Source organism: Triticum aestivum, chromosome 3A, assembly GCF_018294505.1.
Source record: "Triticum aestivum cultivar Chinese Spring chromosome 3A, IWGSC CS RefSeq v2.1, whole genome shotgun sequence".
In the NCBI taxonomy this organism is placed as follows: domain Eukaryota; kingdom Viridiplantae; phylum Streptophyta; class Magnoliopsida; order Poales; family Poaceae; genus Triticum; species Triticum aestivum.
This window is the reverse complement of record NC_057800.1, coordinates 419385834-419399430: the sequence shown is the minus strand read 5'-3', so window position 1 is coordinate 419399430 and position 13597 is coordinate 419385834. Positions and strand designations below refer to the sequence as shown.

The window sequence follows — 13597 nt, the reverse complement described above, 5'->3', positions numbered from 1 at the left end:
GGATCCGGACGCTGTCCGGCTCGTCCGGACACGTCCGGCGGCGGATCTGGGGATTTTTTTAGGGTTTCGGGGAGAGGGGAGATCCGAAAACGGAGGGGGTGTATTTATAGGCATAAGTGGAGCTAGGAGAGTCCAAATGAGGTGCGGTTTTCGGCCACACGATCGTGATCGAACGCTCTAGGACACGGAGCAGAGTTTGGTGGGTTTTGGCCCAAATTGGAGGGGTGTTGGGCTGCAACACACACGAGGCCTTTTTGGTCCCTCGGTTAACCGTTGGAGTATCAAACGAAGTCCAAATGGTACTAAACTTGACAGGCGGCCTACCGGTAGTAAACCAAGGCCGCATGGCAAGTCTCGTTCCAATCCGGAAATGTTTAAACCCCACATACGAAAGAAAGCTAGAAATGACCACCGGAGGAGAACGAAGCGCCGGAATGCAAAACGGACAACGGGGAAAATGCTCGAATGCATGAGATGAACACGTATGCAAATGCAATGCACATGATGACATGATATGAGATGCATGACAACGACAACAACACACGGAGACAAAAACCCGAACCCAAGGAAATAAAATAACTTAACGCCGGAAACGGCAAGAGTTGGAGTACAAATAGGGAAAGTTACATCCGGGGTGTTACACGTACGTAACACAAACCAAAAAATAACCATCCACAAGTACAGGGGATCAATCCTACTCTTTTCGTTAAGTAAGAGTGTCAAACCCAATGAGGAGTAGAAGGAAATGATAAGTGGTTTTCAGCAAGATATTCTCTGCAAGTACTGAAAGTAGCGGTGATAGATAGTTTTGTAGCAAGATAATTCATAACAGGTAACAAGTAGCAATAGTAACAAAGGTGCAGCAAGGTGGTCCAATCCCTTTTTGTAGCAAAGGACAAGCCAAAAAGTTCTCTTATGTAAAGCAAAGCGCTCATGAGGACACATGTGAATTGTCGTCTAGTCACGTTCATCATGTTTAGTTGATTCATGTTCGTTACTTTGATAATTTGATATGTGGGTGGACCGGTGCTTGGGTGGTTGGTCTTACTTGAACAAGCAACCCACTTATGATTACCCCCTCTCGCAAGCATCCGCAACTACGAAAGAAGAATTAAGATAAATCTAGCCATAGCATGAAACATATGGATCCAAATCAGCCCCTTACGAAGTAATGCATAAACAGGGTTTAAGTTTCTGTCACTCTAGCAACCCATCATCTACTCATTACTCCATAATGCCTTCCCTTAGGCCCAATTATGGTGAAGTGTCATGTAGTCGACGTTCAAATGACAGCACTAAAGGAAGCAACAACATACATATCGTCAAAATATTGAATGAATACCAACTTCACATGATCACTTATAACAAGACTTCTCCCATGTCCCAAGAACAAAAGTAACTACTCACAAATCATATTCATGTTCAAGATCAGAGGAGTATTGAATATGCTTGAGGATCTGAACATTTAATCTTCCACCAAATAAAGCAACTAGCATCAACTACAAGATGTAATCAACACTACTAGCAACCCACATGTACCAATTTGAGGTTTTGAGACAAAGACTGAATACAAGAGATGAGCTAGGGTTTGAGATGATATGGTGCTAGTGAAGATGTTGATGAAGATTGGTCCTCCCGCAGTGAGAGGATCGTTGGTGATGTCGATGGTTTCGATTTCCCTTTCTCGGAGGGAAGTATCCCCGACGGAATCGCTCCGCGGGAGAGCAAAAGTGCTCCTGCCCAGGTTCCGCCTCGAGATGGCGACGCTTCATGCCGATAGTCTTCTCTTCTTCTTTTCTAGGCCAAAACCCTAGCAGAAGATGGGCACCATAGGCCAGCTATGGGCCCCACAAGGCATCAGGGCGCGCCCAAGGGGGTGGTCGCGCCCTGTTGCCTTGTGGGTAACTCGTGGGCCTCCTTTGGTATTTCTTTGCTCCAGTATTTTTTATATATTCAAGAAAAAGTCCATTTTACTACCCTGAATAAAGTGGGTGGTACACTTTACCCCCTGATCTATTTTTCGACTTCTTTTACCCCCCAAACAAACCTAAACCAGACAAAACATCCCCTGGTTGGTTTTCTCCACCCGCTGCTGATGTGGCACTAGCCAACGGTGATTTTGACCCGGGTGGGGCCCCCTTGTCAGGTCTCTCTCTCTCTCTCTATCACAACAACCCCGAGCCCCCGACGTCCTCTATGCACGACTGCATCTGAGCACCACCGCGCCGTTGTGTCGCTGCTGAAGCCCTCCATGCCGGCGACCTCTCACTCCTAGCGCTGCTCCGCTGTCGGTCGCCTCATCGCTTCTACTCCGATAAGGAGCTCGCCGCCGGCCACCTCCAGGCCTCCTGCAGCACCTCCCCGCCGGCCAGCGACCCCACCAGCGACGCCATCGTCGGCCTCGGTGCTGGCGGCGAGGCAGAGGAGCTTGCACGGCGGCGACTACATGTGAAGGAAAGAAAAGTGAGGAAGAACTCACGATTGTATTATCCTCTGGGTGTACACATACACAGATAGCACAGGCACACAGCTAGACTAACTAACACAACAATGCACAGTCTAATCGCTCGTAGAGCGAGCATGCAGATCGTGGGCTATTGGCGCAGCAACATCACACACGTTAGTGCATGCACTACTACCTGAAAGACCGGTTCCAACAGCATGGTCCTCGCCGGATCTGATGCCGACGCCCGACAGGGACGGGTGCTAGGTGAAGAACGGCGACGACGGACCCGGATCTGTGGCAGGGCGGCGGGATACAAGTCGAGGGCGCTAGAGGCTGACGATGACGGTGGTCTCAGGTGGCCATGGTGGTTCTCAGCAGCGCCGATCTACAGAACGGAGCGCCGACCATGGCATTTAGAGAAAGGACAGAGAGTCATCGTGGTCATGGTACGCAACAGCAGCAGCATGACGAGGAGGAGGAGGACGTGAAGGAGACGGGAAGCGGGCTGCTGCAGCCTGGAGAAGTGCTCCCATGGTGGCGGCAGCAGCGCAGTGAAGAAGAAGGGGCGGGAGCCGAGGAGGAGGCTCGCCGGCGGGTGTATCTGGAGAGAGAGAGAGAGAGAGAGAGAGAGACCTGACAAGGGGGCCCCACCCAGGTCAAAACCACCGTTGACTAGTGCCACATCAGCAGCAGGTGGAGAAAAACCAGCCATGGGGGTGTTTTGTCCGGTTTGGGTTTGTTTGGGGGTAAAAGAAGCCGAAAAATAGATCAGGGGGTAAAGTGAACCACCCACTTTATTCAGGGCAGTAAAATGGACATTTTTCTATATTCAATAAAAAATTCTCTATGAAGTCTCAGGTCATCTGAAGCTCTGTAGAATAGGTATCTGTGGTGTAGCTCTTTTAGGGCCAGAATTCCAGTTGCCGATAATCTCCCTCTCCATGTAAATATTGCAAATTAAGAGAGAAAAGGCATTATAATTGCAGCATAAAGTGGAATAATGACCAAAAAAACAATATAAATAACAGTAGCAAAACATGATGCAAAATGGACGTATCAAATGCCATCGATCACCCGTGAGTAGTTTCCTTTAGACTATGGGCCCGTAGCAGTTGCTCGATGATTCTCTATTTCTTGCTTCTTCATATTGATTTTTTCCTTCATTTCTTCATATTGTTGTTTCCTTCATGTCTTCAGCTTTATCACATGCCCTCATTCACATCTTCCTTTCTTCTGCATCTTCTTCATTCACAACCGAGTTGTTGGTCTCCCTGGCCTCCAGTAGCAAAAGCCCCTGCTTTGACCAGCGTTGCCATCATCATGGATTTCCATGGTGTGTGTTGCGCGCTCCCTCGCTCGAGTACTTCCCCACTACATTTTGGAAAGCCTGCCCAATAACACATGAAGGAATATGCATAGCACACGAATTCACCCGGTGAGCTGACCAGTTTGTTATCAAAACAAGCCCTGGTGCGTTGTTTCCAAATTTCCCAACATAAAGCATCAATTCCCATATTTGTAGGTTTCTTCTTTGGAATCCACCAGAGGTATTGCATGGAGCAAGAAGGCCTTGCAACTACACCAATTTATCTGCACACAATGCACCAAACATACTTAGTTGTAGAACAGCCAAAGAAGAGATTATTTATATTCTCCCTGTCAAGATAGAAGCGACACAAAGGGTCACCTGTTCATTTTGTTGTTAACATATTATATTTGCTAGCTATTGCATTATGTCAAATTAGCCAAAGCCAAGCCTTGATTTTCAAAGGAATTTTAGCTTTCCATACGTGCTTGAAAGATCTGGAAGGACCCATGTCAAATAAATGGTTGTACACAGATCTAACAGTAAATCTACCTCTACTCTTCCATATCCATTTAGGAACAACCTCTCCAATAGGTCCCAGCGTTACAGAAAATAAGATTATCCTTAGTTTGTTAAGCCAAATCATCTCGTTAGCAGAAAGCCATCTTCTAAAATTAAAATTTCAATTCATCTCCACCATTTCTCTTACTGATATAGCTTGATCATGGCAAACCTCATATAGTGCAGCAAATTGATCTTTTAGAGCTTCATTGCTAATACATTTGCTCTAGGAAACAATGGGAAGGTCAAAAAAACTCAATGATATTTGACCGAACACCTGCCTTTGTCATGGATGACGTTGGAAGGGGGACAAGGGTATTTGAATGGATTGGAGTGTCAGAATCTTACGTGGCGAAGGTCTGGACGCCCGCAGACCTCCCTCAGTTTGCATCCGGTTTGCGAGAATTTGGACAAACAAATGCATCCACGAACAAATAAAGGGGCACGTTGGATGACAAGATCCAACTACGATGATGCCCTTTACTCTTCTTCTTCTTTGTAAAAAAGATAGAGAAAATCGGTTATCTGGTAGGAGGGGCTACCTGTAAAAGCGTCGATTCGAAGTCCTATTTGCAGACGCGTTCTTTGTCTTCTACAATCCTTCACGAAACGTAATACTGCATGCGCAAGTTATACATACGCTAAAGCAAGCCCTCCTCCAATTGCAAGGGTTATCCAACAAATAATAACTATACAAATAAAAGGAGAGGTAAAAAAAGAAGAAGCAGAAGCAGCCCACGAAACCACTCGCCGTGCCGCCGGCGAAAAGACGAGACGGGAGATGGCGGCGAAGGCGGAGGTGCGGCCGCGGCCGCTGGAGTTAGACCCCATCGCGAGCCGCGTCGAGCTGGCGTTCTGGGAGGACCTCCGCCGACTCAAGCTCGACGTCCTCGGCACCGACGACTCCCCCATCCCCATCACCGGTACGGATCCTCCCACTCGCCCACTCCCGTTCCTCTCGTAATTCTCCTCGAGGGTTGCGATTTCGTGCGTCGCATCGAAAATGGTCTTAGTTGTCGCTACTCCTAGATTTTGCGATGTCGTGTATGAGTTGGTGGCGGTCCATGTACGCTATGTTGCCTGGATTTTGCCTCCGCTGCAATGTTTGCTTGACATGTTTCTTGGGAGTTGGTGCTTTCTGTGTTCGACTTGCTAGTAAATGTTTGGTCCAGATGGTCTCGGTTAAGGCTTGAGTTTTCGCATGTCATAATATAAATTCTCCATCATTTTCTAGACGGGTTATTGTTGGTGTAGTTGCTGATTGATCTTTCTGCTTGTGCACTTTCCTCTGTGCACACATATCAACCGAGATGGTGATATGGAGTACAACTCCAGTGATTCCTCAGGAGAAGTACCATTTCCCTTAAAATAACTCCAATTTTGTGGAAAAAAAACATTCTTCTGATTTGTTCGTTCATGTGTGTAGTGGAGCGCCTAGTCTTTTTGTATTCTCTTTCTGGATACACCAAACAAGTTTGTTTCAATTTTGTGCTAGGTTACTATACTCCATGCACACACCCAAAAATGTCGGGCCTCTTGAGGCTGGGCCGAGAATCATTAGTGCCACCATCTGCCAACTCCTTTGGCTCTAGGAACTCTTGTCCAGTCCCAGGGACCCTCATAAACACGAATAACATGAGAGGGTTACAAAACCTAGATGTGGAGTATCTACTGAGAGAAGAAGCAAAGAAGGTACATTTTTTGACATGGAATTTGCTAATCTTTCCTTTCTTGATGTATTTCCTTCATCATAATCGCTGTTGTATGTATCTATGGAGCCAGATCTTGCACGACATTATGCATGGTAAAATAGAAGAGGATCCTTCTCTGCTACTGAGGTTCCTTGTGATATCATTCGCGGATCTGAAGAATTGGAAGATCTATTACAGTGTTGCATTCCCCTCATTGGTTTTCAAGTCTGAAATGACTTTGCTCAGCCTGCATAGTGCCTCACTGGTGCTTAGTCAAGAGGAGGTCATGATCTTATGCACCTAATATCCACAATATTAAATATCTGTATTTTTGTGGTTGGTATTGAAGGCTATCAATTTTCTCCCGCAGGCAAAATCATTGTCTAAGTCACTGAAAGAGTGGCGCAGTTCAAATGAAACAGCAGGTTGGGTAAATGATAGTTATCTCAAACTAGTATATGCGTTATTTGATAGCTTCTTGTTAATTGGCCATGTTTTGCTAATTTGCAATACTTTTGTTGCAATGGATCCATATTTCTGCAGCTCTTCCATTTTTCTTTGTCGATATATCCTCGGATTCTTGTATTGCTATAAGGCAACTCAAGGATTGGAAAGATTGCCAGGACAATGGCCAAAAGGTATGTCTGTGTTACTCATTTGATCATCACAAATATTTCGTGCTCTCATATTTGGTACGAAATTTAGGAGATCCGGTTTGTATTCTTCATGCATATATCTGTTCTTTCTTTAAATGCTTTGATCTGCTAATGCAGCTTCTATTTGGATTTTATGATCATGGTTGTCATCAAGATCCTAGCTGGGCTCTTAGAAACTACATTGCATTCCTTAGTCTGCAGTTGAAAATTGAGAAGATTCAGTTCTTATGCTACCGAGAAAAACGATCGGAGCTTGATCTAGAGAAATCCCTTATTGGCGAAGCATCATTTCCACAACCTCATGGTATTATGATCTATCTGGATAAGAACTTCTCCATAGCAGTTTCAGTCATAGTTTGTATTTTTTATTTAACATTGGTTGTGATTTGTTATGGCGCTGCTAGAAGGAGGGCGCGAGAGGGCCGGCCGGGGGCCTTTTGCCCACGGCCGGGCAAGATGGAAGGGATTTCCTTCTTAATTCTTGCTTGATTAGATTGATACATCTCCTCTCTTTATATAGAGAGGTTTACTTGACTCCCAAGCAAGGCTTACTTGACCCCTAAGCAAGCGACCCTTATCTCTAATTAACCCTAAGACTAATGGGCCCATTACGTACTCTAACACCACACCCCACTTGGACATGCAGCTTGTCCTCGAGCTGCAGCCTAACCAACTTATAACCATGACTTGACGCAACAAAAACCTAACACCTAAAAACAAGCCTTTTACATCTCGGCTTGTTTTATTATTCTCAACCTGAAATGGACTGGGACGCTTTATTTTGGACCCCTTAACAAAAAGTGGACACCATCCGCACGTCGGACGTGCACGTGTACAGCCACCTGGATCCCATGGACACCACCTGGACAAAAGGAGTGCATGTGTATGACCACCTGGAAGTGGTCGCAAGAGTGACCAGCAGAGGCGCCCGCGCGGCGGCCGGTGGCGGAATGCAGTGGTGCTACGCGGTGCGCTGCTGTCGGTGACACCATGCCTTCTCCCTGCCGGACGGCTGTTGGTTTGCACTGCACAGGGAAGAGTGGAGGGCTTGCGATGGAGAATGACGAGGAGGGGTGCGCCCCCCCAACCGCTGATGTCGCAGACTTTGAGGTCGTTGCCCGCGGGGAAAACAGCTGCCCGCCGCCCGTGGGGGAAACCGCATGCCCATGATCCCCGACGCAGCGGACGAGATCGAGGTCCTTTGCGCAGCGAAGCGCAACTGGGAGGAGCGGCAGCTGCAGACCACGCAACTCCCGCACACGCCGACGCGCTAGGAGGCCGCGTGCAGCAGCCTCACCGTCGCCGGCACGTGGCGGGTAGTGATCCAAGCTGGAAGCGGTGACGGCGACGGCGGAAGCTTGATCTGCTGGATGGGGACGCCCTGGGGAAGCGGTGATGGCGACGGCGGGAACTTGATCTGGTGGATCGGGACTCCCGTCGGTGCGGTCGATGCGGGGCCAGAGCTGACCGGTGATGGCTGCTGCGGCGGAGCGCCGGGCGCGGCGGAGGTCGCCAGGAGCGGTGGCTGCCACTGCAGCCAGGGCGGGGCGGTGGATGGCAGCTGCTGCAGCGGCCTGATGAGCGCGGCGGAGGCCACCTGGTGCGGCGGCTGCCACGGCAGCCAGGACGGGGCGGTGGTGGCGGTGGATGGCAGTTGCAGCGGCTGCTGCAGCAGCCCGACGAGCGCGGCGGAGGCCGCCTGGTGCGGCAGCTGCCACGGCAGCCAGGACGGGGCGATGGATGGCAGCTGCAGCGGCTGCTGCAGCAGCCCGGCGAGCGCGGCGGGGGCCGCTTGGTGCGGCGGCTGCCACGGCGGCGCGGTGGCGGTGATGGGCGGCGCAGCCAGGTGCGGCCCATAGGACCCGGCCAAGAACAGATGGATCTCCTGGACCGCCTGTGTTAGGTCCCGCAGCGCCCCGGACACCTCCGGGGTGAGGACGACGGGGGCGGGCGCAACGGAAGATCCCAGCGCGGGCAGGAGCGGGGCGACGGTCGTGACCGGCAGCGGAAGAGACAGGTTGGGCGGTGGTGAAGACATGATCGAACCGAAGCTAGCTGATACCAAATTGTTATGGCGCTGCTAGAAGGAGGGCGCGAGAGGGCCGGCCGGGGGCCTTTTGCCCACGGCCGGGCAAGATGGAAGGGATTTCCTTCTTAATTCTTGCTTGATTAGATTGATACATCTCCTCTCTTTATATAGAGAGGTTTACTTGACTCCCAAGCAAGGCTTACTTGACCCCTAAGCAAGCGACCCTTATCTCTAATGAACCCTAAGACTAATGGGCTCATTACGTACTCTAACATGATTACAGGCTGGGATGACTCTGATTATGTGCCTGAAGCTATTGGATGGGAAGGAGAAAAGCCTGGGGATGGAAGGAAAGAAAAGAAACTGAAAGAAATCAATCTTGAATCAATGAGCCCAGAAAGGTAGATGAAGAGTGTTTTACCTTGCTCTGCACATTATCAGTAATTAATTGGATTTATTTCAATTGTTTATCATATGCGCAGGCGGGATGAAGAACAACAACTGATGCACTTGAAGCTTATGGGATGGCGGCATTTCCCTGTTGATTTGGAGAAGTTATCTGGCATTCGATGTCTTCTGTTGGGTGCTGGAACTCTTGGATGTGAAGTTTCTCGCTTACTCATGGTTCGTACATTGTGTACTGCTGTTTCCATGCTCCCATGTAACAAACTGTAATACTCCCTTCGTTCCAAATCATTTGAATTGAAGTTATAGCTTTGTCCTATGTCAGACTAATATATTAACATCTACAAGGCCAAATTAATTTTCATTAGATTCAGCATAAAATGTATTTTCATACTATATTAGCAATATTTTTCTATATACTTTGTTAAATTTAAAAGAAGACTTAGGACAAAGCTAGAACTTAAAGTAATTTGGAATGGAGTAGTATACAATTACATAATTCCCTTCTAACAAACTTAAATAAAATCTGCACTTACACATATCTTTTGTATCTTTTTATTCATGATGGAACCAAAATTTCAGACCTGGGGTGTACGGAAACTAACAGTGGTTGACGGTGGTCATGTTTCTATGCCTGATGTACTCAAACAATCACTCTACATAGATGACGATTGTGGTGTCCCAAGAGCCACCGCAATAGTTTCACATCTAAAAGAGAGATGCCCTGCAGTGGTAAGTCATGGCTACCTTTTTCTTGAATATTTGCTTTCTACAGATCTGCTTGTTGACAACAATTGCTGTCATCTAGGACGTCGAAGCCATCCAGATGGAAATACCAGCGCCTGGGAATCCGGTTTCTCCAAGTGTGCTTGATGATTGTGAGCGTCTTCAAACATTAGTAGCTTCTAGTGATGTGGTCTTCTTGTTGACTGACACATGGGAGAGCAGATGGTTTCCAACTCTTTTGTGCGCAAACGAAAACAAGGTAAATCTCAGACATATTATTCATCTGCAGGGGGGCTTTGCAATAATTCACTCAGTGACCAAGAAATTTTAATACTCAATAGCTTGACTAGAGAATATATTCTGGCCATGTGGTTTCATTTAAATAAGTATGCTTTCCCCATCTTCCATTTTTAAACATAGCGAGCTCTTGGGAACTAAAGGTCTTTTGTCTCCACTGCAGATGGCCATCACTGCAGCATTAGGACATGACAGTTACCTTGTCATGCGACATGGTGCTGGTCCAGGAACAAGAAGTGGAAATATGGATGACGTGATTGCTCAGATACAGAATTTATCCACTGAAGATGCTCTCGGTCGTCAAAGATTGGGGTGCTGTTTCTGCAACGATACGACTTCCCTTTTCAATGTATACCAGATAAAGACTTACATTTGTGGAATATTCTCATTTTTTTTGTACTTTTAATTTTGACACTGGTTACTAGATTTCATATTTGCTTGATCTTATTGGTTTGCAGTCAGTCTCTGATGAAACAGTAGCACTACCTGGGTTGACCTCCATTGTATCCGGCAAAGCGGTGGAGCTCTTTGCGAGGATGTTACATCATCCAGAGGGGTAAGCTGCTAAATACCTGAAAGATAACTGCAGAGTTGCAATTTTTGTACGTGTATCATTGATTTCGATGAAGAGTAGTTGATCAAGCTAGAACTAAAGAAAACTAAACCATACCTCTTGCAGGATACATGCTCCAGGAGATATGGCTGGGATGGATACTGAACATCAGCTTGGTTTATTGCCGCACCAGATGCGAGGATCACTCCCGCGGTGTGATTTATCAACTGTGATAAGCAATTCCTCAAACGATTGTACTGCATGTTCTAATATTGTAAGTAAATTATAGCACACATGGCGCTGCATTATAAGAGTTGTATATATACTGACGTTTCTCCTTGCTAAACATTTCAGGTACTGTCTGAATATAGAAGAGAAGGGTTGAATTTTGTCATGCAAGCCATTAACCAACCAACATATTTAAAGGACCTTACAGGCATTTCTAATTTGATAAAATCGGACACTTGTTTGAAATTGCCAGCCAGCCTCCCTGTAAATCCTGGGAAGTTGTCTAGTGCTCGATGTCTACTTTTAGGTGCTGGAACTCTTGGGTGCGATGTTGCTCGTATTCTTATGGTTAGTCTTATGGTTCGTGCTACTTTTATGTTGAACTACCGACATAGACTCACAGAGCATCTTGTTAATCATGGTGGATACTAACTTTTTCAGGATTATGGTGTTCGGAATCTAACAATTGTTGACAGTGGTTGTGTTGTTGTGTCAAATTTGGCAAGACAATCACTTTACACAACTAAAGACCGCAAGACCCCAAAAGCGACAGCGGTACTGGAGCATCTAAAAGAGAGATGTTCGTCAGTGGTAAGTTTTCACTTCCCTTCCCTGGAAACAGTACTTCCATTTTTTTAACAACATTTTGAAAAAAAAAATCTGCGCTGTAGGAGGTTGAAGGAATTCAAATGGAAATACCGATGCCAGGGCACCCTGTATCATCTAAAGAAGCTGCTGGTGTGCTTAAAGCTTGCGAGCGTCTCCAGGAGTTAGTAGCTACCCATGATGCTGTCTTCTTGCTGACTGACACAAGGGAAAGTAGGTGGCTGCCAACGCTTCTCTGTGCGAATGAAAACAAGGTAAACCCTGTCCTTATTCTTGAATAATGTACACACTGGAAGTTATATGCTATATAATGCCTCCCATTATACTGCAGATTGCTATTACTGCAGCCCTAGGATATGATAGCTACCTTGCCATGCGACATGGAGCTGGTCCAGGAACAAATTCTGAAGGTTCAGATATGGTTGCTGCCATGAACAAGCTGTCTGCAGAAGATGTTCTTGGGGGTCAAAGACTGGGGTGCTATTTCTGCAATGACGTTATCGCTCCTGTTGATGTAATGTTTGTTGCCTTAGGTTTCTGAAGTTATGCTCATCTTCTCAGTAAATTATTAACTGCAACCATCATATATCATGTTTTTATGTTCTTGGGGGTCAAAGACTGGGGTGCTATTTCTGCAATGACGTTATCGCTCCTGTTGATGTAATGTTTGTTGCCTTAGGTTTCTGAAGTTATGCTCATCTTCTCAGTAAATTATTAACTGCAACCATCATATATCATGTTTTTGTGATCTTGGGATGCAGTCGGTCTCCAACCGAACGCTGGACCAACAGTGTACAGTAACACGACCTGGACTGGCCTCCATTGCATCTGGCCATGCTGCTGACCTCTTCACAAGACTGTTAAATCATCCAGATGGGTAAGCAGCTGAACCTCTTGGAACCTGCTATGTAAAAGGTGGGTGAGGAAACAATGCAAGTGATGGTTGATTTACTTACTGCATTGTGCAGGATACATGCTCCAGGAGATATCGCTGGCACAAGCAGTGAGCGTCCGTCTGGTCTATTGCCACACCAGATGCGAGGATCACTATCGCAGTACAGCTTATTAACTCTCATGGGCTATTCCTCGAGCAGCTGTATCGCATGTTCCAATGCGGTAAGCAACATCTACGGCGATGCATGATTGGATATGATGTTTTGAAAACTTTGCTGATGCATTTGCGTGCAAACCGAAATGGCAGGTATTGCGTGAATACAGGAGTAGAGGATTGGATTTTGTGATGCAGGTGATCAACGAACCAACCTACCTGGAAGACCTGACGGGCTTGACGGAGTTGATGAAATCGGCAGATTATTCTCGAGTCGAGTGGGTCGATGAAGTTGACGACGATGAGGAGTTTGCCGACATGTGACTTTATATGAACAAAACAAGTGTAAATACTTCAGAGATTGATTGTTAGAGTTGTAGTCTTGAAAATTGTTTCAAACACTTCGTAAAATTCTTCGGAGATGATTCAACACTTTGTAATATGTAAATTCTTTGGACATTGATTCGAGTAGAGAAGCACGGCGATAGCTCGTGAGGGTGTTCAACTTATTCATATTTGCTACAACCTCCAGGCAGTTTGAGATCAGCCGCCAAGGATAATGCTTCACTAATCGCCATAGCCTCCAAGGCTTCAGGAGCTGTCAAGCCTAAAACAATCGTAGCTGATACACCTTGAAAAGTTCCTGAACCGGCCCTATACCGCTGTCGAGGCACCCCGCCGTTCAGTTTTTGCAAGACCTGGCTTGCACACGAGCAGCTGCTTTTACTCTTTGGTAGCAGCGGCCAGCTCCGCCGCCGCTCCAAAACACGGTACAAAACGGATAATAAACATGATATATACTACTCTCTCCGTCCGGAAATATTTGTACTGAAACGAATAAAATAGATGTATCTTAACTAAAATAAGGGGGCTGCTAGGCGTCCGTCGGTGGATGAATTGGAAACATCCGCCGCCTGGCTGGCCGTTGGATGGACGCGCCGTCCAATGTACAACCCACGTTCCCCACCTTCCTTTTGCAACAAGCGCGGTGTTGCAGAAACAAGCCCACCTCCCATGCTGTTAGATCTCCCCACGCGAGCATCAC

General features: G+C 46.8%; 1 protein-coding gene across 3 annotated transcripts; it reads left to right on the top strand.

Moving 5' to 3' along the window:
* Nucleotides 1-4969: 4969 nt before the first annotated feature.
* On the top strand, nucleotides 4970-13065 carry LOC123061479 (ubiquitin-like modifier-activating enzyme atg7). 3 transcript variants are annotated; one of them, XR_006429066.1, is made up of 20 exons: nucleotides 4970-5236; nucleotides 5809-6005; nucleotides 6096-6287; nucleotides 6375-6429; nucleotides 6548-6642; nucleotides 6778-6964; nucleotides 8973-9090; nucleotides 9172-9313; nucleotides 9677-9826; nucleotides 9903-10079; nucleotides 10281-10466; nucleotides 10576-10673; nucleotides 10797-10944; nucleotides 11025-11246; nucleotides 11340-11489; nucleotides 11570-11758; nucleotides 11836-12018; nucleotides 12122-12381; nucleotides 12473-12620; nucleotides 12706-12759. XR_006429066.1 is itself a non-coding variant. In XM_044484601.1 (20 exons), the coding sequence occupies exons 1-20, from the start codon at nucleotides 5095-5097 to the stop codon at nucleotides 12874-12876; spliced, it is 3066 nt and encodes a 1021-aa protein (XP_044340536.1). In that variant the 5' UTR covers nucleotides 4970-5094; the 3' UTR covers nucleotides 12877-13065. The 3 variants fall into 3 exon arrangements, 1 of the variants encoding a protein (XP_044340536.1); XR_006429065.1 differs by lacking the exon at nucleotides 12706-12759 and having other exon boundaries at nucleotides 12122-12164; nucleotides 12266-12381; nucleotides 12473-12623; XM_044484601.1 differs by having other exon boundaries at nucleotides 12266-12381; nucleotides 12706-13065.
* The last annotated feature ends 532 nt before the right edge of the window (nucleotides 13066-13597 follow it).

What these genes read in the sequence shown, in the direction of transcription:
- LOC123061479 (XM_044484601.1), top strand. Translation starts at nt 5,095, where the DNA reads ATGGCGGCGAAGGCGGAGGTGCGGCCGCGGCCGCTGGAGTTAGACCCC. An exon ending in CAGTTCAAATGAAACAGCAG is followed by an intron (nt 6,430 to 6,547) that starts GTTGGGTAAATG and finishes ATATTTCTGCAG; the next exon opens with CTCTTCCATTTTTCTTTGTC. An exon ending in ATGTTGCTCGTATTCTTATG is followed by an intron (nt 11,247 to 11,339) that starts GTTAGTCTTATG and finishes TAACTTTTTCAG; the next exon opens with GATTATGGTGTTCGGAATCT.